Source organism: Vanellus vanellus (genome assembly GCF_965231255.1).
Source record: "Vanellus vanellus genome assembly, chromosome: 16".
Lineage (NCBI taxonomy): Eukaryota > Metazoa > Chordata > Aves > Charadriiformes > Charadriidae > Vanellus > Vanellus vanellus.
Window position 1 is genome coordinate 8,727,318 of NC_138921.1, and position 26,618 is coordinate 8,753,935.

General features: G+C 45.0%; 1 protein-coding gene across 1 annotated transcript in view; it reads right to left on the reverse strand.

Annotated features, from left to right (window-relative positions):
• Positions 1-26,618, reverse strand: part of FBRSL1 (fibrosin like 1) — a 547,710-nt gene that overhangs the window by 79,786 nt on the left and 441,306 nt on the right. Inside the window, exon 6 of the mRNA XM_082491594.1 lies at positions 21,056-21,109. Within this exon, the coding sequence (XP_082347720.1) occupies positions 21,056-21,109 (54 nt within the window). The remainder of the gene's footprint in view (positions 1-21,055; positions 21,110-26,618) is intronic.

Below are 26,618 nucleotides of genomic sequence, written 5' to 3' on the forward strand. Positions count from 1 at the left end.
CAGGCTTCCCGGAGCTCCAGCTGAAGCAGGTTTTTCACGATGGAAGAAACCACATTACATTGCTCCCTAGGAAGTGAAACAAAACAATAAAGGACGGTTAATCTCTTCTCTAATTCTGCTCTGTGGGACAACTCCTTCAGCAAGCAGCGCCTGGCTGTATCTACCTGGGAGGGGGTCATTTTACTTCGGCTTCCTCCTCTGCTCCCCTCTGTCCCTGGGAGCGCTCTGTCTCCCCGCTGCATCTTTCAATGGCTTTATCAGAGCTTGCACCAACTCAAGCGTGAAAAGTAGCTCTGGGCCCAGCAGGGAGAGGTGGGGGAGTGTGTGTCTGTGCGCGGTGCGGGGGGGGGGAGAGGGGAGGACGAGGGAGGAAATGTTATTCTGTCCTTTGTCTTTTCAACAATTTCTTTTTAATGCAACTTGCAGAGCAGCATATAATTAGGGGTCTTGCGGAGCAGGCTTAAACTCAGGAGTAACCCTTCTAACGACCTCAGCAACGGATAATCAGGTACGCGGCTGTGGGGCACAGCACGCCTCCCCACCCGCCGCGCCGCTCGGCCTCCTAATTAGAAGCCTCCACACTCCGCTGCATAAAGGCAGATTGCGAGGACAGCGTGAAGCCCTTGTTTGAAGCTGGGGGCACAAAGATTGCAGTGCCTGTGATGGATGGAGACAAAGACTCCGCTACTGGAACGCTTCCAGCAGCCTCCGAATACTTGCAGCGTTTCTGATGGACATTTTCAGGATTTCTTAGAGTGGAGAGGTTTATTCTCCCGCATCCCCCTCAGAATTCCTCCACAGCTCCCTAAGCCAGCAACATGGATGTGCCACTGTACAGGCACATGTCTCCAGAGATGCTACCATGGTTTTATCATGAGAGAAGGAAAAAAGCCCCAAGTGTTGCCCCTTTTCCCCTATCTATTTTTGTTAGTTCTCTTTCCTGACTGGGAAGAACGTGCTGACACTCAGAAACGCATCGCGCTGAGGGCATGGGGCTCAGCCCCTCCAGCCCCCGAAATTCCCAAGCCCGAACAGTGTTTTAGCTGACTATATTCACACCGATTAGAAACTGTGGTAGCAAGTACTATATTTAAATTGTAGCTGATGTTAGCGTAATTTCCCTTAACCCTTAAGCATGAATAAAAAAAATTCCCCTCTTGAAAAGGCATGTAAACCCCCTCTCCCTTTGCTAATCACAACTTTTTTTTTTCCTCTATTTACATAACTTTAAGCACAGAAGTTAATGAATCCTGACACTGAAGTGTATCCCAGCTACAGGAGGGAGAGAGGAGAAAGAAGAATAGGACGGAGGACAGGATCTTCAGGTGAGAAAAATCCCTGACTTCTATTTTACCCCAATTCTACCATCTTATTTTCATCTTCTGGGCTGCTGCCATGACTTGTTTGTGGGTTCCTCTGCATCCGACCCTTCCTGCGCAGCGCTGCAGCTTCTCGTCCCACCTTAGCCACAGCAGCATCAAAGCAAACGGGAGAAAACCGAACAGCTCAGGCAACTCAAGCACAGCACAGCAAGACTGAGAAAAAGCAGCAAAGCCAAAAGGGCTCGAATAATAAAACGGAGGAAGAAAAACCAGTAGAGCCACTCAGAAGCTGTCAACTGCCAGACAGACAAGGTCCCTTGGAGAGAGCATAGCAGGCAGGTTGAGGGAAGAGCAACATCCACAAGGCAACACAGCGCCACTGGTTTTTTCCTCAGTTTATAATGACAAGTTAACAGGGGCTGGAAGAAAACAAAACGTGGAAAATTTTCATAGTAGAAATCAGGACACCCCGCCAAGAACGGCTGCCCTGAACTCAACTTATCCCAGAACTCACATCGGTAGGCACTTAAAACCTAGGAAGATCATTAACAAGCTAATAAGAACCACCAGCAAAAGGAGCATAACCTGGACTTACTAATGTGTTTTGTTCTGAATAATAAAAGGGCAAAAGCATCGAGATACTGAGCCGCTGCAGCTAAAAACACCAACAAAAGATGCTGCGATTCGTATTGTCTCCTACCCTACCCTTTCCTTAATGGTACAACTACTGCTACATGAACGTGGCCTCCATCCTATCCCTCTCGGTCTGTCTTTCTTGCATTCTCCCCACTGCTCAAAAAGCACAGTCATTTCATGAGTGCTACAACACCCTCCAGAAAAACAGACTACAACATAATCTGCACAACTCATCTTAAAAATTTCCTTTGCCTCTCTGCACAGAGACCCACTGAACCATGACCATCCACTGTTCTTTGGAAATCGGTAGATGCAATAGCTTACTGGGAGCCAAGCAACCTTACAGCAGTGGATCCTACGAGGACGTTATCTTCCAGACTTATGCTTATTTCCAACTCACCAGGCTTTGGGGAGATACAGTATGGGTAGTCCTGATTTGGTAGTCCGTGCCAACCTTGAACTCTGCAGTCTTGGCTTTGCTCTAGCTAGCTGCATTCAGGGAAAAACCTGTTTACGTCTTTTCTCCGATACGTTTTTACAAGCTTCAGATCTACTTCTATGCTGGTTGTATGGCATATTTCAGCAAAAAGGAGCATGGTTTCATCACACTGCAGATCTGCTCTACTTTTTTTCCTGCAGCAAGACATGTAGTCACCTGAACAAAATCTTTTCACCAGATCTTTTTGAGGAACTGACGATGAATACAAATTTGGGGAACTTTGGGGGAAGGAAGCAAGCTGTAGAGAGCTTTTGAATGTTTAAAAGCTGATCCAGATTCGTGACATTCAGAAACAAAACAAAACCACTTTCACTTCTTTCACCTTCCCATGCAACACACTTGCTGCAAATTGTTTCCACAAATGACTTCATACATCTTGAATTTACGTACGAAAGCACCTCTGCCAGCACCTTTCTCCCAGTGCAGTTAACCTCCTACAGCCCTCCTCCCAAGAGGGCACTCGCTGAATCCCGTTAAAGCGGTGGGTGAGCACAGCCTGGCTATGGCGCGTACAGCCCGTCTCAGCACGGCCATAAGGAAGGCTCCGGCCCATGGTGGAAGAGGAGCAATCCCTTTCTCCCGAGTCCCGCCGTGCGGAAAAGCAGGCCTCCTGGTTTCTCCCCCCGCGCTGCCAGCGGTGAAGCCGTGTGGACGGGCTCCTCGCTGCAAACCACGTTAGGAGGAACAGTGCGAGATGGGGCAAAGAGGATAATAAAAAGGGAGCACAGGATTCCAGAGGGCTCTTCTGCCTCTGAAGTCGTGTTACTGTTCACTCTGTTATTGTGATTAACTCCTTGACATCCTCCTCCCGTGACAAGTGGGGGAGGACAGACTGAACTTGGTGATTAATTTATCACTGAATTACCGCCTTCCCTTTCAAACCTCGCCCCCACCGATGATCTTTACGGCTCAGCTCTACCTTATGAGAGGGTTTACAGCCAGATACAGGTTTGACACTTGGCATTTCATCACTGAGAAATTTGGTCGGGAGCATCCCATGCTCCTTCGCCAGACCCGGTGGTAATACCATTTGCAAGCTTAAGCCCACCCCACGAGCTCTGTATGAGCAAAAGAAATCCTCTCCTCCCCAACCTCTCATTCAAATGACAGTAATTAGGGAATCTCATCACTCTAGACCTGGAGAGGGAGGGGACGTTCACGGTAATTGGAGACATTACATGAAGCCACACTGTGCTTATAAAAAAAAAAAAAAAGAAAAACCACACACAGAAGAAACCAGCCCTCTTCCCCCCAACCTGGTTGGCATTTCCTGAATAAATTGCCTTTTTTTCAGCCACTTCGGTGTGCTTTTTAATACTGGAGACTACTGGAAGGACTCCTGCAGCCCGATTAAGCGTAATGCAGTGTAAGAAAAATAGGAAGGAGGGGAGAAACCCTCGGAAAGGCAATCGAACTGAAAAATCTATCAACGGCGCGGTGGCTCCGGCGGAGCCAGGAGTCCTGTTCTGAACACGCTCCAACTTCCCAGTCATTTGCTCTGCCGGACACTCTGGGGACCCCAGCACAGCGAACTACAATTTCTAGTAAATATATCCCAGGGACACAATTAGTTTTTCAGCTGGGGGCATGATAAATTGGTCATGCATAATTCAAGGCCAGAGCAGGCTGGAGTATAAACTGCTCCGTGGCAGCTTCCAGCTCCCTGACAGAGGAATGCAAATGGGTTCCTGGCGCAGGGGCTGCTGGACCTGCTAACGCTGCTGGCTTCATCTCGCCACCCGTGTGCTCCTACGCCCACCTATGTGCACGGCAACGACCATCTTAGCCTTTCCTTCTCTGCATCGCTCGGCGATTTTAATTTTACAGTGATGTATCCATCACTCTCCGACAGCCTTTAGGGACTGAACGCACATTGTTATCACAACAAATACCACTCTCCACTCGCTCTACTCTGTTTTTTCCATATGCAGACACAAGAGAATGGTTTTGGCATAGAAAGAAGCTGAGGGACTGTGTGGTCTATTGTCAGCATTAAGTGGCCTGGGGCAAGTAATTTCAGATCTGCCTCAGTGTTCCCATCTACACAATGGAGATAATTCCAACCATGCGACTGCAAGGTTAGCAAGACGCACTCAGTTTGGGGCCTGATAAAGGTCTGCGAGGTGGCTGAGGATATGCAGCCTACGTAAAGCAACAGCCGCAAGTTCTCCAAGCTTATTTTAGTTATTTAAATAAATGCAACTGCCTGTTCAAAGCAATCATGTGGCAGAACAAGAGAACTTGCTGCTTCGCAGAAGGTCGCTTAGTGATGAATGAAATGAAACCTCCAAGGAAACGTTGGGAGTCTTTCAAGATGATGTCCTCAGGTTTCTCCCTACAGCCTCCCAGCCAGGGAGGGATACACACCATACATGCTGGAAAAATCTGCTAGAAAAATCATCACAAATAGTCTCACTGAAAGCGAAATTCGCGTTTGTGGTCTCAGATGGAGCCATGGAACTGAAGGCTGATAGCTCTGTTTCACCCGCTGCAGTTTTGCTATCTTACAGAACTCTCAAACCGCTTCTCTGGCCGAGTTGCTATTTTCTGCTCTTCAGGAACAGCACATGCATTTGAAGTCCAGTCTGTGGGAAACAGTCTTAAGAAGCAGGGCTGAGGCGGAGTGGGGGTATTAATAAAGGAAAATTCTGTTTCATTTTGGCAGTGTATCTGCAGATATAGCAGCCCTTTAATTTCCCGGTCAGTTCCACATACCCAAATAGGTGACTTCAGTTTCTGCTCAGTAGTTAGTGAAAATAATCCAGGTTTGTCTGTTTGTTTTAATTGGAATGCTATTTTTTTTTTTTCCCCTGAGCATGACCCTCTTGTATAGAGCTGGGTTTTCATAGAACGAGACCTAATAAAATTCAAGCAAAGATACCTGGGGTACAAATCTAGGGAGCAGAGATGTTAACCTTGGTAAGACTGAACATCCTCATCAACTTTAAGTGACGCAGTTCTGCCAATACTCAAAGTAACACTATCATCAAGTCCAGGAAAAAAACCAAACTGCTTAACACAGTAACACTGCGATTAATTTAAATAATTTCTCATGTTGCACTTTCCTGTACTAGGCAGCGCTAACATATCTCAAAAACCTGTAAGTGCAGCCCTCTTCTACCCTCTTGCATCAGCCCAGAGAACGACAAACAACGTGTGAGAGTATTTTGATACTTGCATTTACATATATCAAATACCTAAACTGCTGCAGTCTTCTTAACATAAAATGTCAACACCCCCTTACCGCAATCATACATTGCATTCTTCAGTTTTACAGCTTCCAGAATATTATAACCCAAGCTCAAGAAGAGGGAAGCGTTCCTATGCAACTCCCTCTCTCATCCCCCTGAAATCCGGTCTCTTCCAACAATTCTTCCTCCTTCATTCACTCTTTTGGTCTCTCCTCAGACTTGTCTACATGGCACTAATACATTGGTTTAAGATACGATTGTATAAACCCATGTAAAATGCCTTACATTCTTCTGAAAAAATATTTTTGTTATTATTTTCAATTTAGGCTTAAACAAATGTTTCTTAAACAACGGGTCAGGACCCTTTTGGCAAGACTACCACAGAGGAAACCTCAGTGCTCCATTCACTGCACACCCTCCTCTGAGAGGGCAGATGCCCTCTGTCATCTTCTTGTAACAGATGCTCTCTAACTATACGTGTCCCTCCTTGTTGCCATACAACGTGCCACCTTCTGACATCCTCGATGGAAAAGGTCAGAAATCAAATGGAGAGAAACATTTCACTCAAACAATTTTTCTTTTCCTAACTAAGCTGGTCTGCACCCGTGTGTGCACACACAAATAATTATCTGCAAAACTGTTACAAGAGTAAGTAGGCCAGCCCGAATTTCCCTTCGGACTAGATTAACTAAATTAGTGTTTCAAAAATAAACCACATGTTTAACTAAACTTGCACAGTTTTATATGATTCAGCAAGTCTGTCTTGTGGGGACACCTTCACCCTAGAAGAAAGCGATCCTGCAATGACAAAACATGGAGCACAGTATTTACGGGCTCTCTTACAGGCATGTGGGTGATGGTGCTCCTCATGCCCACGCGTCTATTTGCAGGACTGAATCTGAAGGCTGCATTTTGGTCCCCAAAAGTTTTTTGGTCACAAAGAATATAAAGCTCTGCAAGCTCCGATGTTTGTCAGTGGGCTGAGGAAGAGCTGGTGGGTGCGACAGCAACAATTCCGACAACTTCAAGTGATGCCAAGCTAAATTCTGGGCTGAAGGGTAAGCCATCACAGAGCAGGAGCTGAAAGTGAACTAAAGGACCAAATCACTGCACTCCTGGCAAGAACTGCATTTCCTCCAAGCCACCAAGTCCCTTCCTTTCCCAATTAAACAAAAAAAAAATACACAAACCTTTTAAAATTTAAGTAGGGTTTCAAAGGTCAGCTCTGTTCACATCAGCCCACAGGGATTACATTAAAAAAAGGAAAAAAAAAAAAAAAAAAAATCGCACCATGAACAAATTTTTTTTTGCATAGCGAAAACAGCAGGGACAAAATAGCGCTAATGAGGATTATTTTTATGCACATTGGTTGGCTTTTTATCTTCACACATGAATGTTTTCTCCATTAAAATAAAATTCCCTGACACACATGGTGCACTAATTGTCCCAGCTACAAGGGCTATCCGCCTTACAGCAATTCCACTTGGGGAAAAAATCTGGTCAGTTTTTTTTCTCTCTTTTTTTTTTCTCTCTATTTCAGCATATGTTAACACCTGTGTCTGAAAGAGGTAACAGGACTAATAAAAAGATGCCAGGATCTCTGTGCACTGCACTTTTGAATTACAAGATTTATCTGGGTCGGGGCAATCCCCAGCACAAATACAGGCTCAGTGGGGAACGGCTGGAGAGCAGCCCTGAGGAGAAGGACCTGGGGGCGCTGATTGATGAGAAGCTCAACATGAGCCAGCAGTGTGCGATCGCAGCCCAGAAGGCCAACAGTATCCTGGGCTGCATCAGAAGTGTGGCCAGCAGGTCAAAGGAGGTGATTCTGCCCCTCTACTCCACTCTCGTGAGACCCCAGCTCTGGAGTCCTCAACATAAGAAGGACATAGACCTGCTGGAGCATGTCCAGAGGAAAGCCACGAGGATGATCCGAGGGATGGAGCACCTCTCCTATAAGGAGAGGCTGAGAGAGTTGGGGCTGTTCAGCCTGGAGAAGAGAAGGCTCCGGGGAGATCTTATTGCGGCCTCCCAGTACCTAAAGGGGGCCTACAGGAGAGCTGGGGAAGGACTAAAAAGTCCATGCTAGGGCATGTAGTGATAGGACGAGGGGAATGGCTTTAAACTGGAAGAGGGCACGTTTAGATTAAACATTAGGAAGAAATTTTTTCACTTTGAGGGTGGTGCGGCACTGGAACAGGTTGCCCAGAGAAGCTGTGGCCGCCCCATCCCCGGAGGTGTTCAAGGCCAGGTTGGATGTGGCCTTGGGCAACCTGGGCTGGTGGGAGGTGTCCCTGCCTATGGTGGGGGGGTTGGAACTCGATGATCTTCAAGGTCCCTTCCAACCTAAACCATTCTTATGATTCTATGGTTCCTGGCACACCCTTCATGCTTTGGCTCAAATGCACAGCCACTTTCACAAAAAGCTTCTAGCATGGTACAAATTTGTTTAATGTAATTGTATACAAACCCAGGTGTGCTTGTGTATTCAGGTATGCAGTTATATTGCTTATAGGCTTAAGGATAGCTACAGTCAGAACACCCAAGTCAATACACAATTGGGAACACTGCAAAAGACAGAAAAAAAGTCACAAGGGGAATCACATCAAGAGGAGAAAATTATGGATGGTCATGTGTTGAAAACATTGGCCTAAACATCCCAGTGAAAACTTCTAGGTGCAAAGCAAAAGGACACTTAAAATCCACTATCAAAAACATGACCATGAATTGTCAGTGTCAGGAAACCCATGTGAAGAAGGCTTCACAAATCATCCATTTAGAGAAAAATTGGCCTGTCCCTATCCACACAAGGAAAAAGACTGAAAAAACCTGAAGTATTAAGTGGTCTTGCTACATAGCCTGAAGGCCAACAAGCACTGGCTCTGATGGACCAAGGCTGAAGAGGCAATCGTGGCGTGAAGGGCCCTCTGCGGAGAACTCGCTGCTGCTAAGCATTATGCTCGAGAGTCTGTCAAGCCTCCCGTCCCAGAAGCTCTCAGCTGGCAAGGTAAAAATGAGCAAGGAGGAAGCTCCAAGATGCCATAGCAAAACAACAGTCCTCCGGGATAATCAACGCAGAAGGCTCTCCATAAATACAGCCATACCTTCATACCAGTAACCCTGCGCACACACAGACAGAGCTACGGGGTGGTGATGTGCGGAGGAGCAGGACCTGTGTAACCACCACCCCGCAGACACAACTCTGCATTTTATTCACACAGCTCCTATCTACAACACAGCGTAAGCAGAGCCTCCCAGGCATTTACAAGGCTAAAAAATTAAAGCTGCAGTTTGGTCAGAATTATTAAAAAGCCTTGGTGGTTCCACGAAGCCAACAGCCCCCGAAGGAGGCTGAACTAGCAATTCCTTCCTGGGTTTCCACTGGAAAAAGATTAGAAGCACATTAGATATAATATACCCACATGCTTTGTTTCGCTTGCTTTTTGTTTCGCCTTTTAAGAAAAGAAGGGCGAGATGGAAACTTCCCCTCCAGAATATTAAAAGTAACAAATTTTAAAAAATTATTAAGAAACACTAACCTCAGATCATTAGCCAACCTGGCAACAGACCAGAGAAAATTTATAGCCGACGTGCAACATCAGCTTTCATCCAGAAATGCTAATTTCAGTAAAATGAATAGTGTGTGGGCTTTTCATACTGCTTTGCATTTGGCTCCTCACAGCCCTGTTTAAAGCCTGGGAACCGGCCATATAGTTAAACTGCACAGATGTTCAACAATCTGTACTTGTGTTAATTACCCTAATGTGAGCAGAAACTCAACAGATCCCTGCTAATGAAGGAGAAAGTTTTCCAGTGTGACTACCGTATGTTTCATTGTCACTGTATTACCAAGCATCTCCCCCTCCTTCCTCCGCCCCCCCCCCCCAGCTCCTATTCTCTCCAGCTCCTTTGCATTCACATCACCCTCCTACCTCAGCATGCATGAATTGGACCAACTAATGACTGTGTATTCGCAACATGGCAGACACCATTAGGCTGATCGGAGGTGCGGCTGCTGAATTTTAACAGGCAATTTTAAACAAGGTAAGAAAAACAGATTCATCATGCTCCCGATTCTCTCATCCCCACCCATCTGCCATACTTCTGCCCTTGCCACAGCTCAAAAACACTCGCAAAGTGCAAATACACTTCCCCCTCTGTAAAACACAGACGCGTACAAAGCAATGCAAATAGATGTTGCTGGGCAATTACTGAGATGGAAGCCGGGTGCATCCCGGCAGATGGAGTAAGGAGAGGGCTGAGAAGCGAGGCTGGAGTGGGAGCACACCGCTCCTGGGGCTGCGGCCGGCCCTGTCCGCTGCTCCCCGATGGAGAAGTGAGAGCGGCTGAGTTTCAGCGAGGGGACTACAAGAGCAGCGAGCCGTACGTTCAGCTGCGCGCAGGAGGCAAGACGGGGCTTCTGAAGGGCAAGACAGGAAAGAGCGAGGCGACGCTCAAGTGATCAGTGCTGCCAGCAGCAATGAACCCATACTGCTGCGCAACTTAACCCGGCATTAAAACATACTCGACCTCCCAAGAGCTGCTTCTCCCACCGAGGGTCTCGCTTTCGCTTCCAGCGCTGCTCTGCCCGCTCCCCGCTGCCAATCATCGCCCCGGCCGCTTCTCCCAAAGCGATCTGCTGGGCAAGCAGAAGGCAGAGGGGGCCGGGTAAGGGCAACTGACTCTCACCCCGTTAAGCCCCAGGCGACCTCTGAATGCTACCAGCCCTGGCCTGAGCCAGAGTTCACATCTTCCATGTGCCACCACTTCACAGTCAGGCCAGTCTTCACCAGCAAATTGTGTTACAATGACCCTCACGGGAACAGATGTACTGGCCGTGCTCGACCTGACTGGCAGACTCCCCCCGACGGAGAGAGGGGGGAAGCAGCCAACTTTGTTCATTTATAGCACCCATCCCGCCAGCTCAGCCTCCTTTGTCGTTCGCAGAGCCGGCAACTTGCGGACCTGGAGATGGAGCAGCGTCTGCTGATCCGGTGAATTCAGCCACGTTGCCACACGTTCCACACACGCCGTACCACAGCCTCCGCTCAGGACAGGGCACTCGCTTCCAGCTCCCCATCCGCAATAGCTGGAGTTCCCTCTCAAAAACCTTCTTTTTCATGACTTGAGAAGAGACAGGGGAGAAACGTCATAGGAGAAGGTGGGGAGGAGATCTGGCGTAACCCAGAAAGAGTTGAAAATTATTTAGAGAGCACTTGGCTCTTTTCTCCTACCTCTTCATCATTAGTACTGGAAGCAACACAGCTGTCTAATGGCAACTTCAGGCACCCATGGGCCAGTGAAGCGACATTTTCCACACTTAAATAACACTGAGCTGATTTAATTACTGCACTTAATAGTAACAAAAGATGTCTCAATTTAATCTTCAAACGGCCCTCCAAGATCAAAACACAGCTGGCTGGATAACAAGATGGCCTAGGCCAGCAAACAAGTAGGTCCAATTTGTTGAAGAGCTGCATCCACTCCTCGGTATGAAAGGCCAAGGAACACTTGTGCGTCGAACAAATCAAAGAAAGCAGCACTCCCGTCACCCCCCTCCCTCCCCGCCCGACTCCTGCTACATAGGAAAAAAATAATAAAAAAGCAGCTGATTCATGGGTAAAGAAATGCAACATGATAAAGGAACAAATGATGATGTTTGGGAGAGAGAGAAAGAAAAGAAGTAAGAACCAAGATTTAACAGGTTTTGGTTTTATAATCCTTCAAGATGATTAAGAATGAACGAATCATATTAAAATCACGTGGGGACAAAGGACGGTCTCTAACTCTTTTGTTTTTCTTTCCATACTGGACAGAAGGAGACAGCTCATTAAGCAAAGCCCTCAAGACACAGCTACAGTGAGGAACAACCAAGCTTGCCTTTTTTTTTTTTTTTTTTTTTTTTTAAAAAGTGCTGTTAGCAGCGTTTGGGCAAGAAAAAGTTGGGAAAAATTGAACTATTTACATCTAACATTTTCTAATTGTCCATACTGGGTTGTGATTGTTACTTTTTACAAACTATTCTGAGAAACATCCCTCTCTCAAGCAGCTTTCAACTCATATTCCCACCGACACGACAGTTGGGACTCTCCAGGCACCTTCAAGGAATTTTTAACTTTTTGCACATTCCATTACAGCTAAACACAGAAAAGTTATAGCCAATCTTTCAGCCACTGCAACATTTCTGGGATCCCCTGAGCGACAGCGAAGCCTAAATAAACTGTTGTGTTGTACACAGGATGTAACTTTCCAACTCCCCTTCCAACTACTGATAGTAACACAAGGGGCACACGGCCCACTTGTTTGATTAAGTTCTACTAGTATTAATTACAAGCAAGTTCGCTAGAAATCAGTTTGTTGAGCTTCGTGGGATTGCTTTGGACTGACTAGTCTTCGGGATATTGCTGCTGAAAGCTTAGAAGGTTTTTTCCTAATAATTTTTCTTAAACCTTTTCTCTTGATGGAGAACTATGATTAGGTAACTTAAGTATTCCAGTTTTCTTGGAGCCCTGGATCATGTTTTTTGGGATTATGGTTTCTTTGGTTTTTGTTCTTACTATGTACAGAGCTTACTCTATCAATAGCAGTTCTTAAGCAACAGATGATGTCATTGGCCACTGCACCATCAGTTTGGAAGACCGAGGACAAAAGGGGAATTTGCTACAACTCTGGTGACTCTCCTCTCCCCTCCCTGGACTGTGACACGACAGAGGAATATGATGTCCACGTTTACAATGACCAGGGTCAGGCAATCCAGTGGTTTGCTCAAATACCCTGGCAGGCATGAGACATCTCATCAGAGAACCATGGGGTTACTCAAGTGGAAGGAACTCCGAGAGGTCATCTGGCTCAACCTCCTGCTCAAACAGGGCTAACTTCTACGTTCAAGCGGGTTTCAAAGGGCCTTGGTTAGCTGAATCTGCACAAAAACTTTGGACCAGTTCCCTCACCGTTCATTTAAGACCTATACTTTTCAGAACACATTATTTCGCAATAAACTGGTGTTTCAATTTACAAGACAGCCTTCACACTGATCTGTGTTCAAGCTCAGAGAATGAGCTTTCATACTTCAAACTAGCTGGGTTCAGGTGCGCTGGCAGGTGGCAGCTGGGAATAAAATTTCCGATCTCTCTGCCCAAACGGTTTCATTTAAGCAGGGTTGAACCTCAGCTTAAAACCACTTTGGCAGCCAGTGTAAGTTCTAGGTCAGTAACAAGAGATCTTCAGGAGGCACTCGCTGCTGAAGCTCAAGCAATTGTCTGTTTCCAGTTTGCATGTTTGTTTAAGTAAGTGACAAAGATGGGGGGACCAAAAGCAATTCCCTTCACGGGAATTCACAAGTGCAACCAACTAGAAAATCTCCCGCCTGCTTGTGAGGAGGGAGTCAGAGTTTCTCAAAGCCTGAAAGACGGCTCTGCTCAATGCCCGGCAGTACGTACAAAGCACCAAGTGTGAAATCCTGACCCCGCTGCAGTCAGCGGCAAAATTCCCATAGATTTCCTCAGGGCCAGGATGTTCAAACCTGTTCAGACAATCCATAAACCACCATTTCAAGGGCACACCTTTGCATGAGATTCCCAAGGGCCTTTTGAGTTTTGACTTAAATGCCTGGATTATTTTTACAATTCCAGTTATGGGTTCTTTGTTCGCAGGGAGTTAAGCAATACAAAGAACACAGCGAGAGAACAATGGAGGTATTAACATACATGATTTGTCTTAAAAAAATTCTCATTCTTTTCATGAAGTTATAGATCCAATTTCAGTCTTTATTATCACTTTGCCGTGTGAGAAAGTGGTTCTTAATTTTAATAAAGGGAGCTTCATATTTCAACAAGAGCTAAAACACTTCCTGTGATAGAGAAGGTGGAAAGCTCTTTTGCTAACAGCTACAGCAGGCCAGATTCAGGGAGGGAAAGGGAAATAAGCTGTTCACACCAAGTAAATAAATCTTGTCTAGGACATACCTAACGGTGGGCAGTAGCCCAAAGACATCTTGTCTGATGAGATCATTTCTGCCCCCCCCATTTCAGGGGAAATTAAAAGCTTGCTCTGCCAAGCACATATTAACATTTCACTTATCACCAAACTCTGTGTCCGAGCAAATATGTAACCTCCTGCAGTCTACGGCGCACCACTGGACTAATAAAAATCCTTCCACCACCACGTTAACCGATCTGGAGAGACAACCACATATGTAGCTTCAGAACCTTTCACTGAAATTTCAAAGTAATTTTCTCCCTCAAGTCTACTTTGCCTTTAAAAAGGAGTCTGCGGTATATTTAAGGAAGTTCTCATCTATGATGTAACTGTATCGTATTTTATGTGAAGGATTGCAAGTTTAACCCAATCCACAAAACAGAAGTATGCAAGTGCCCCCAATTCACACAGGCTTGTGCAGTTCACCTTTGAAAAAGTAGTATTAGAGGCCCACCACTCCCATTTCATGCTACTATATACATTTTAAAACGGAAATGCTGGTTGTGTTTGGTCAGCTGAAGCTTCAAGTCTATTCCAGCCTTATGGAAAGTCCTTTTCCCCCCAAAGATGACCAATAGCCCCATTATTTTCCAGCCTTTCCTATTAGACTATGTTTACACTAGCGCTGGAGCCATAACAGCAAAATCCATCTTTAAACATGGTTCTCACTGACAAGAAGTAAACATAGTTTTGCAAAATTATTTTTAATATTGTTCCATCTCTCTCTGTTCTGGCAAAGGAAATGAAGTTAGCTGTAACCCGAGTACCAAGAATCTGGTTTAAACATGGCCCATGTGGCAAGCGAGACAATGTATGTTGCATCAAATCTTCAAGTAGCCCATCTGCTTCCATCGGGTGCCGCGCTTGCTGCCCCTCAGCCCGAGAGCAGCGCTGCACCCGGGGCAGGGCAGAGCGGTGAAGCCCCTTGCCGGCTGCCGGGGCCCGTTTGTTCAGTATGAATAAAAAGCAAAACGAGAGAAAGCAGTTCACACACCACAGCGCTCTAATACCTTTACATTTTTTTAAAAGGCTGGAAAAATGTTGAGGTTTACGAGTGAAATATCATCTCCTCTGGTCAAGAACTCAACAGGCTCCTTTCAGCCATGTGTGATCTCTGCTCCTACTCCTCAGCCTCGGCACATACAATACAACAAAACCGAAGGAAATACAGAGGCCTTTGCGAAAGACCCAACTTGGGTCATCCAAACGAACAGGACTCTCTACAGTGCCAACATTGTCATTCGCCACTCTGAAAACCTCGGGCACAGGCGGGCGAGGGGTCTTGCACAGCACGGCGGTGCCCAAGGGCAGCACACAGCAGAGGTCTCCTGCCCTGGATGTCCCAGGCACTGGGACATGCCGCTGGGGCACCCCACAAAGCGCCAGAGGGACAATGTTAGTCATTGCATGTGGTATTCACTGTTACTTATTCTATACTCTGAATCTCAGCACAAGGAAAAAAGTAACCCTAAGGAACTGGGAGCCATGTAAGACATTTCTACTGAAATAGTAGTAACAAGAAAATCTGCAAGACACCTCCTGACAAATTTCAAGCCGGATTCAAAGAGAGAAATGAAGAAACCAAACCAGTAGAAGCAACTAGCATTTATATCTTCCAATGCTCTTGCATACAATTCCCAGCAAAGGGATTTAGCTGTGATGAACGGGGCTGCAAGATACAGAAGCGAGATACAGTGTTTTTATGATTCTTTTCAGGTAGGTGACTATGAAACCCCTGCCCTTCTCTCTCCTCGGGCCATTCATCTTTCACAGGTGATGGAAAGTCGCTCTCCCAGCGGGTGGTCCAGCTCTCACAGACCTTAATGCTTAATTGCGACAAATCAATTCCAACCTGGATGCTCAGGCTGCTGCGGCTACCCCATCCCCCTTTCCACCCCTTTTCTCTTTACGCCGATCACAGCCCAGGATCCTCTCATGTAACTAAATCAGCCTTCGGACGCAGCACCCGAGAGGCGGCAGCACCCGAGGCTGCTCGCTGCGGCCAGCCCCACGAGTTGACGATATGCGAGACGACCAGCCTAAAAAAAAAAACGTCACCTCTGTGTCTCTGTGCGTGCGCGCACGTGTGCACACACACATGCCTCCTATTTTATTTTTTTGTTCAACTGGAATTAATCAGGAACGATAAACATTGTTTGTCTCCCGAAAGCAGCAGTGGGGGGATGAAATATGCCTCTTAAGCTTATCAGCTTCAGCGCCACTGAAGAGAAAGCTGGCTTCTAAGCCCAGGGATAATGGGCTGTCCTTTCAGGAAGGTATCAGAGGTCTCAGGAGAGGGAGCCAGCACAATGGTGTGACCTTCAGCTAATAAAGCCCACCCTAGAGTCCAAAGAAGCTTGGGGAATATTGACAAAAGTTCATATTTACAACAGCCTGGACTCTTTCCAGATACCATTACCAGTTTAGAGAGCCGCAGCCTCTGTACGTACACTCACACAGGCTTTTATTCTGCCTCCTCCTTTCTTTCTTTGTTCCCATGCTGGCAAAAAAAATTAGTCAGAAAATGGCAATTCTTCTGCTAACAAGGCCCCACCAGCATCTTTTTTAATGAAGAGAGTTATTTAAAATTTCAATTTCAACCTCAGCACTATCCTCTACTTGAAGGAGACTCAAGGCCTCTTGCAAGGATTCTCAGTGCGTCATCGTGCTCATCAGGAAGAAAGCATATGTGTTTTTGTGGAAAATCTGCTGATGTATTTATAATTCTTTAAACAAAAAGGCAGCCAACATATTGTAAAATGAGAAGGTTTTTTTGTTTTGTTTTGGTTTTTTTTTTTTTGTTTTGTTTTTTAAATAGTCACTGGCAATCAACAGAGTCCCAGTCAGAAATACAAACCCAAAGCTTTTTCAGGCAGAAACTGATTCCCCCCCCCAGTCTGCGTTGTGGTTAGCAAAATGACGTTTAGCCCATAACTAGAGTGCATAGGCGTGACTGGAATACAAATAATAAATAATATTTTTAAAACTGTTCACATAGTGAAAAAAGATGATTTCAAAACATAAAAGCTGTTTGAAGCAAAAGTTTCATTTTTCTACCCCCTAAAGTAGTTCCAAAACAAATATATAAAAGTAAAGGTTCGGAGGAAATCTGTTTTCAAGGGTAATTTCACTGAAATCAATATTAAATCTCAAAACATTTAATGGAAATAACATCTTCAGTGACAGAACTGTTTTGACTGCACTTTTTAATCCAGCCATGCCAGTCTGCCATTTTTATTTATCTGCCTCATAATTCATATTGGCCATCCTGCAACTAATCTTGCTGGGGTTCAAAAGGGATCCAACAACTGGAATAAGTTAGAACTTCACCCGATAACATCTTCTAAGAGGTGCCTCTGTATCTTGGCTGTCTCATTTGCCACGCCAGTATTTAACAGGCAGGAAGAAGGCTGAACAGACCTCTACAAAGACCACAAACTTCTTGCCATTGCAGCCCTCGCCTTCCAGCAAAGAACCCGTTTCCACCCACAGCTACAGTTACATCAGCTACACGGGTTCATGAGTAGTTTTCCAATTTCCTAGAGTTTTGGCCAAAGCATGCATTTTATCTGTTCTTCTTATCCCATCCAGCCATATTCACTGTCAAGAGAGTTCAGGTGATTGATTACAGCCTGCCTGAATTCAAAGTAGTCAAATTAGACACTAATGTTGTGCTTAATGCGCTCGCACAAACAAGGTCATTGGTTGCATCAAGACTAATAGGAGATGACACACACTGGGACTGCATGGCCCAGGGGACTGGTAACAGGATGAAAAGTCTTCAGTTTATAGCCACTAGTTCAAAATCAACCCTGCAGACACCCCATCCCTGTCCGGACTGCTCAGCAACCTGCCCGAGACCCACGCACCGCACAAACCCAGGGCAGGAGCACTCTGTCCTCCACAACCTCAGGAAGGAGGCACTGATATTGCCTCGACCGCAGCCAAATTTTGATCACTGTCAAGACTAACTACCCTCCATCCTTGCTCCAAACAACATTCGCCCTCCCCCTCGAGGGGAGCTAACAAAAGCAACAAGTAGTACTGAACTTAGGCGGTGGTGTAAAATACCAGAAAAGAAATGTAAAGAGTCCTAGGAAGTCCACAGTGCCATCAGAAGGGTGAAAGCACATTCACCTTGGAAAAATATCAACTAATTCAGCTGTGGGGAGATAACACAGAACAGCAATACTCTGCGAGAAAGAGAAAGCTGGAAAAGTGAAAGGTATTGGGTTCCTCTAGAAGGAACCTGTAGTTCTGCTTGGAAAGCCAGAGCTCAGCAGGGCGAAATACACGTTAGCAGCCCACCTGAGGGCACGGGGATGGAGAGAAGACCACTGAAGTAAAACACCATTTTCTATGGCTAAGAGAAGGCGCTACAAACGATAACATGAAATGCTTGGAATCGGCTTCCAAGACCATCTCTCTCTGCACTGTTTCAAGGATGCGAGGTTATGTCTCCTGGCTGCCACCAAGGCCTAGCTAAGTGCTTTTCATTGGCTAACCTTGAAAATAAAATGGTTTTATTTATAATAACAGCAAGTTCCTATTGAGAAGCTCCAACAACAACTGTGTCTGGTTGTAATTTTATACCTGTTTTCCATGGCAGAACCCCCCGGCTCTCAGGAAACCACAGGGTATTACCTGTATCCCAGAGAAACAGGCAGATCCAGAACACGTCTTCTGCCACGGTGGATGGGCAGCTGCTCCCAACTGCTGCCCTCTTCACTTCCAAACCCTTTTAGGGTATGATTTTAATAATGAATGTTGGAGATAAAAGGCTGAACAAGCAAGCTGTGTCCTGAGGAGGTGTGAATAATCCCACCTGCGGCTGTCCCGGGCGTGCTCTTCTCCACCCTCCCTTTGAGCATTAAAATGAGAAACCTAAATGACCTGGTCATGTTGTTGCACGACGTGACTTTGACTTCCTTAAGCCAAGAGGTAAAATAATTTCAGGGCTTGAAACTGAAAGGAATGAAGACTTAATATTGGCCAAGACGGCGACTGGATCTCAGAGGCCTGTTTCCCTCTGAATTTCTCCTTGCTGCTGTGACGTGCTCACACTGAAAATTTTCCCTTGAGCAACTGCCTGACTAAAATACAGCACGCCCTTACCATAAAGCCCTTTGTTAAAACATCTTTGCCATAAAGCTGCAAAACCTTGGCTCCCAAGTACATTAAATCCTTATAAACCTGCCTTCATTTTAACCGTGCAGTATTTCAAGACACAAAGCGCTTCTTCCGAGAGATAGCACTTTAATGAGGAAAGGGGCAAAATATATAAACCAAACCTCATTATAGCGTAATTTCTAGGAGACAAGCATGCCGTTATAAAAAGAAGCCACGGCAATTGCATTTCACGTGGCTCGAAGATTTAATACTTTTAAAGAGCCACTGCTACTTTCAGCCATTGGTGGTGTTTTGAACAAAACAGTAAGCAACCAGAATTATGGGTCCACTGTCAGCTACACATTTCGTATTCCGTAAATTGTTGCAAATGGTGGATTCAGCTCTACTGCATGCTCACAAAACATAATGTGGATTGGACAGTAAGGGACTGACTACAAGATGCCGTGTGTACTTTTACCTTTAAACCTCTCATTTGTTAAGGTTGTTGCTTTAAACACGATGATTTGGCATGGACATGGTAATTTACCCAAACCAGATCTAATTCATACTGGATTGAAAGCACCTATAATGATACAGCTTGTTCACATGTTAACAACGAAGTCAAAGAAACCCACCAAAAACCACACTACAAGAGAAATCCAGGGTACTGACAGACAAATGAAAGTGATGGATATGACACCGTTCAATACCACCTGACAGATAAACCAGGGTAACGGGCACATCATAGGGGATGCAATTTGTTTCCAAAACCCAGAAAACTCAGGGTTTTTTTAAAACCTGAAACTCAGTTCCTTTCTACAAAACGGCAAATGGAACAAACTCCCCCAGCCAACTAGAAAAACGTTATTGGAAAAAAAACCTGCTCTCCCAAAGAACAAACTATCTATCTCTCAAAAGAGCATCCTGAATTACATTGGTCTGGAAGACTTTTAAACTTAATCTAATAAAAAGTGCCATTATTGATTACAGTTCTTCCACATTAGTCTTCCAGTTGTAACCTCTGAAACGAAAGCTTAGCAATGATTAGGTATTTACTACAATCAGTAGAGAAAAATAGTGAAAAAAAAAAAAAGATGAGCTTAAAGGTCACCAGAGAAACAACAATAATTCTTTTTTCAGGGGAGGAGGGAAATAAAACAAACAAAAAAAGCCCCAACCCCCCCAAATAACCCCACCCCAAACCCAACAACAGCAGGCGGAATGCACTTCATGGCAGCTTTGACTTGAAGCACATGTAACACTGACTGATGGATACTGAAAGTGAAGACACCAGAGGAAAATTAAATCTAACTAAGCACCAAATTTGGGACAGGTATTTTTGTGTTTCTTGGTATTACTTTAGAAAATTATGCAAGAAGGGTCAGAATTTCAGCAAATGATAGTTTTAGCTACTGTCACAGATCTGAGTCCACTGCAGGGTAACAAGCTGACATTTAACTGATGCCTATAACCTGGTTCGGATGAGCATTTCCTCTTCTCTCTCTGCTGTAGCTCGTAATGAATGAGATTCTGGACTGAAGGGTGCTTGTTCTCCCTGATTGCCACAAGGTTCAACACTCACTACATGGCTATGGAGTAGCTCTTCTGATTGCAGTTCTCAGAGAGGACATGTGAAGAGAACGTAATACACCAACCCTTTTTCTAAATACAAAAATCAATAACCTTGCCCTTGGGTCCTGTTTCTGAGGTACTTTTACAATTGCCGTTTCTACTGATGTGACTCTTTCTACGCTTACAGTAAAAGGATAACAGGTCCCTCCCTCACCATCATCACTCCCTTGTAAGTCACAAGAGGCTTTTCCAGCTCATATCAACTTTGCCACGGGAGAAGACATCAGGCTGGACAAGTCTGAGGCAGCATATCAGCACACAAACTCCCACAGGACGTCTGGCATTAAGGTAACCCAGCCTAGCACATGCCTTTCCTAACCCAAATGTAACATTTTTCTGCTTGGCTGTGCAACTAAACCTCAAGGCAGAAGGTAACTGCAAGCAAGCGCACGTGCTACTTTTGTTTTACAACCTTCCCACTTCCTCCCCCAGTAACAGAGGGTTTGGGGTGCTAGAAACGAGAAGCCTTATCACAAATGTGTAATGAGACCCTGAGCTAACAGGTTAGCTGACATGGAACTGTTAACAGTGAATTGGCTTGGAGACAGTGGGGGGGAGGGGGGGAAGGGGAAAAAAAAAAAGGCAGGGGGAGACAGAGTGAGAGAGACAGAGACAGCAACCAATTCAGCTGCAAGAAATCAAGCTAAATCAGTCCCAAGTGCCCATGTTGGAGAGACTTGATCTCATACCTTGCTTGTTATCAAGGCACTCCTGATACGAGTCAGCTCCAGTTCCGTTGCGGTCTACAGACAAAACAAAAAGTTTCATTCATATCAAACATAAATATCAGAAACTTCTCAAATGGCAGCCTTGCTGGAGCAACATGTTACGTGCAAATAGCGCTAGTTCTTTAGGAGGCCACGCTGCTTCGCTGACATAAACTGGGACTTGTCACGAACAAGCTGCAATAAAGCGACACCAACCCGCTATGAGAAATTTCTATTTGTCCTGGGCAGTCAGCGCGGGAGCTTTCCTCCCAGCCCTGCCAGTCCGTCCCCACGCCGGCGAGGGCACAGGGGAGGGGATCACAGCTGAGCTGCTCTGAATAAGTTCCTTAAGCACACGGCAGATGGAATACTTGGGAGTTAAACCTATCATTACACCGTCCGCTGTAGGCCCTACGAAACCACTGGTTTAAACCAGCAGATCCTGAACCATGGTCTGGAATAGACTTCTCTGTGGCTCATGGTGCTGCTACGTTGTATTACAGACAACTGAAAATACAAGAACATACTTTCCAAATATTACTCTTCCATGGAAGGGATGTTACTGTAGTTTCCACTACGGTTATTTGATCCAGCAGGAGGAGAGGAGCTGGTCCATGCCATGAAAACGGGGGAGAAACCGAGACCCCTGTACTCATGTGTGCTCCACACGAGGAAGAAACCAGACAGGTCCCAAACACAGGTGTGGTCACACAAGTGGCATTTCACAGCCAGCATGGATATAACCTAAGAAGACCCTTCAACTGCACTAGAGGTTCAACTAGGCTGCGTCGGCTTTGTGTAAAAATGGAGTAAACTGTAGGTTAGCAGAATCAGGTTACAACATGGCTTGGACCTCAGAAGCAAACCAAAGAATGTCCCAGCATGGCTTCTCCTGCTTTACAATCCAGTTCAACCACAAAAAAGTCTGGATGGTCCTTGAGAATCAATATTAAATACATCTGTAAATCCTGGATAAACTAATGCTCTTTCAGCACCTTACATACTGTGCTAAGTAGGAGGAATAAAGCAGCTGAGCCCACGTGATAGGTGTTTGCACCTCAAAAAGTGAACGTTTTGTACATCACATGTATAAAAATGAAGGATGCGCTAAAACAGTATTGTTGAATAAATACCAAAGCACTCGATCAGGTCACCCATGGCATGGTACTCCTCCCATACCAACTCCAGCAGCACTGGAGAGAGCTCCTCTGCTAGAATAGTTCCATCTGGATGGTGATCACAACCAATTAAAAAAGCCACCACTGTGGCACTGGGAGTCAGCACCCAATTAGGCTGAACTGGGTGGCCAAGCTATCCAGTAAGAGCATTTCAGTCTCACCACCAAGAGAACCAGCATAACAATAATGGATTAATTTCTTTCTAAAGATACTCATCAGGGCCAAAAGATAGAAATACTGTTCACTACAGGAGAGAAAGACTACCGAGAATCCTCCCACCCAGGCACTGGAAAACGACTCTGTTTCTGCACCTCCAAAAAGTGACCGGCCCCTGAATACAATGGCTTTCTGGCATTTCTTATGTGTGGGAAACGCATTCCCACACAAACTGCCCTTCCACCTTTGCTCAGCCAACAGCTGGTGACGGCTCCTCGAACATACGAAGAGATCCAGATCAGAGTCAAAAGGCTTCACATTCAGCGGTCGTATTTAATGAACAAAGAAGCAAAAATTGAAGTTGCCCCACTGTTTGTGTTGTGTAAATCCCAGATAATAGATCTTCTCCCTAATCCTAATGAGGCCTTCCTATTAAAATCTTTATTAGCTTTCAGCTCTGCAGATTGCCCAAAGGCTCATCAGTTTCCCTATCTCTCAGTACCAAGATCTGCTTTAACTTTTACAAATAGCTCTAAGATATTTCTCAGCTTATCAGCATTGCCAAGCAGCCTGTCTTATCATTACTATTGCAGATAAAATAAATGAGCTCAGGATGATATGAATAATGGCATTTTCTGTAGGCCGTTTCCCATTACATTTTCAACAGATTGTAGATTTCAACTTCAGCACAAAAGAAAAAAATAAAAAAGCGGTGGAGGGGAAGGGTGGTGCTTTTTTTTTTTTTTATTTCCTTCCCATTTACCTTCACTGTCCCTGAGCACAGGCTACATTTTTAAGCTCACCTGATGCGAGCTGGTAATTAATTTTGAAAGGGAGCAGAAACACCTCAGCTCTGCTTTCTCTGAAGACCAAAAGCACAGTTACTTCTGGGATGTTTTTTCAGCTGCATTTGTTGGAGAGAGGGGAGGGCTAAATTGCATTCTGCCTAATGAAGCCATCTTCATTAGTTAGTTCCTTTCCCTCGCAGACTAGGAATACCGGTCAGATTGGGAATTGAAATCATGAAAAGCAACAGAACTGCATTTGAATTAAAAGCCGAGACTGCAAAGGTCTCCGCCGCCCGCTCCGGGCTGATTAGCAGGAGGCGCGTGCGGCACAGAGCGAGTTCCACCGCGCACGGCAGCGGATGAAGGCGAAGCCTTCGCGGGAGACGAGGAAGCCGAGAGACGAACACGGCTCTCCCTCTTCGTGACAGCCAGCAGGGAGGTCACGTTCTGGCAACCATTTTCTGCCCGGTCCCTGCAGCAATCACTACAGGGTTAAACGCTTTCCCGCTCCCCAAATTCCGAGCCCTGCCGCTGTATCAAGGTTATCTATTATTGGCAGTGACAGGTGAAAATTAATCTCCTAATTATTTCTTGCTGCGTAATCTGCACTGAAGAAGTAGCATAAAAGGATTACAGTACACCCTCTACGGCAGGCTTTGCCAGAGAGCCAATCATCCAGGGAGATAGAAGGGATGTGGTAAAGAGATATTTATGATGGATTTCCAACCATTTTGAAGGCAGACTACACTCTAACTTTATAACCCATAGCTTTGGAGTAAGGATCTATCTGCAGGTATCTTAATAGCCTAAATGCTTTTTATTGTTGACTATTCCATGGAGAAAAAATCCCAAGATTTATACCCATTACATCCCTGGTTCTCCTATGGTATAGCAGTTACTGCAGAAACCGCACCCACGTACAGATGTTTTTTACCCACCCCCCACCCCCCCGAAACACGACGGCAAACAACATACTCAGCTTGCTTTAACTCAATATTAAAAATCTTGTAGCTAACTTCCACAGCAATTTAACTGTAATATTTTTTTCCATGAGAACGTAAGCTAGACCAAGTACTTCCAAAATTAATTTTTTTTTTAAAGAGTCTCATTTTGTAAGCAAGCTAGAAATATCTTTGATAACAGCATAAACAGCCACCCTGAAATGCTGTCTTCATGTAAACTCTAACTCTTCTCCCACCACCCACCAGAAAGTAAGGTTTATTTTTATAGCATTAAAGAAGACTCATTTTATTTATCCTTAGCCCTTTCAGTGCAGCCATGTAAAGTATAAATGGATGTTTTGGACAACCTGTTTTTCTATATCCACGTCAACAGCATCATCCTAGTTTAAGTTTGGAAAAAGCAATGATCACAGGTTGCCATTCTTACCACGTAAAATGACATTAGCTACCTTGAGAGATGCTCTCACACTAAACCGTATGTGTGAGATGGTCAGTGCAGGGGTCACTACCCATGGAGCTGCGACAGGGCGCTGGTGGTGAGGAAGACTGCCACCCCAGCATCACCATCTGCAACCAAGTCCCTCCACCAGTATCAGTCATCTGTATTTTCAGTTTCCTCGATGGCGACCTTTTCTACAAGGTGCAGAAATGTCACTAATTCCTTTATGCAAACTCTCAGCGGTTAAATCCAGCACCGTTTTCCGCCTTTTTGGAAAGCCAAGCCCTGCCACAAACTTTGGGAGCAACGGAGTGGTCAGCAATGAGTGGCCACCACTCTGGTCTGCATTTCCAATGAGCAGGATCTCACTACTGGGTCAATGGTAAGTGAATCGGAACAGATACCTGACACTAAACCCAGCCACAAAATAACACCATCAAGACAACACTAAAATTGGGACTGTCCTACGAAACCCAGCCACACCTCACCGACTGCAATGTGCCCCGGCAGCCACACGGTGGCACACAAAATACTATGAAATATTATCAATGAAATGCTGAAATAGGGGCCTGGACTTCAAAACAGCCATTGCACCTTTAACTTCCTAAAAATAGTGATAGCTGTGCAAACCTGCCTCGATTACCAGAGCCACCATCAGGGGTCACTGCGTCCCCTCGGCTGCCGGAATCCGCGAGGCTGGAACACATCTGTAACTCAAGGGACAAAAGCTGGGTAAGCCAGCTGAAAAATTACTAGAATCACCAGCGCTCAGATTTTAAATTAGCAACTCAAATTAGGCAAATTCCCCAGCAGTGACAGAGGTGTTAAGACTGTTCCCCTTTGACACCCCCGACCCCTTGCGGGCACTGCTCAGCATTCCCTTCCTGGGGGCTCTCCACACGCTCCGGACTCCCAGCACAAAAACCCCGCAGGACAGGTGTGTGGAAATGAATTATTTTCCTGTTTAAGGCAACTGCTACTAAAAAAGTAAGGCTGTATTTAAGTCATTTTTAACATCTGGAAGTCAGCTCCTGGGTGATCCTCAGGATATTACGAGGACTCTGAAAACACATATCCAGCTACTAAGTTTTACTGAATCCACAACATCACATATATACGTTTCTATATATTTCATTTTCACCAGCATGAGGATAAGGTCATTTGTGTTTACACCATTAAGGCCAGAGATTTTCTTTTCCTTAAGACCTATTTTCAGTAGATAAACAGAAATAATTTAAGGACGCCTAGAACAGAACACAAGGTCTTAATGGTTTACCCTTGGTGTTAAATAAGCGAGGAAATTATTCACTAGCATCTCTCATTTTGTGGATGTTTTAATTTTACAGTTACCTAATCTCTTACATAGTAGTTATGAGAACAAAAGGAATGTGTATAGAGGCAAAGCACCCACCTACTAACGTCTCAGTACTACTCTTAACAAGCCTATTTTTCAGTAATATGTTTTGCTTATGGAAAACTGAAGAACAAGTTCCTATCCATAGGCATTTTCCCCAAATGCTCCATCACCAACCTCATTATGCGATACAGGAATTCTCCCAAGGGATATTATGTAATGGCAATCCCTCCTTCCTCTCCCCAAGGAGTATATTTCTCATTACATCTCCTAGTAATTGATCAGTCTAGGAAATCATTTTGGGTGAAACCATATGTTTCTTTACCTAGTTCAGAATTTCCATCTTTATTCAGAAGGATAAAAGACTGCAAGAAACCCTAAAATTTCCATTTCTGATGCAGAATGCCATTCTTTGCTCAAACATGCTATTATGCAAGGAACATTCTTGTATCTGCCTGACTTCAGATCTTGTAAATTCATAAAATCATTAATCAGCTTACATTTCCTATTCTGATGATACAAATAATTTTACTTGACTGAATCTTCTGTAGTGGCTTGCAAAAGACTGTTTCATATTCAAATATATCCAGACACCACAATCCTTAGCTATTATGGGTCACTCAACACAAGGATGCTGGGAGTCAAGGAAGAAAAAAAAAAAAAAAAAA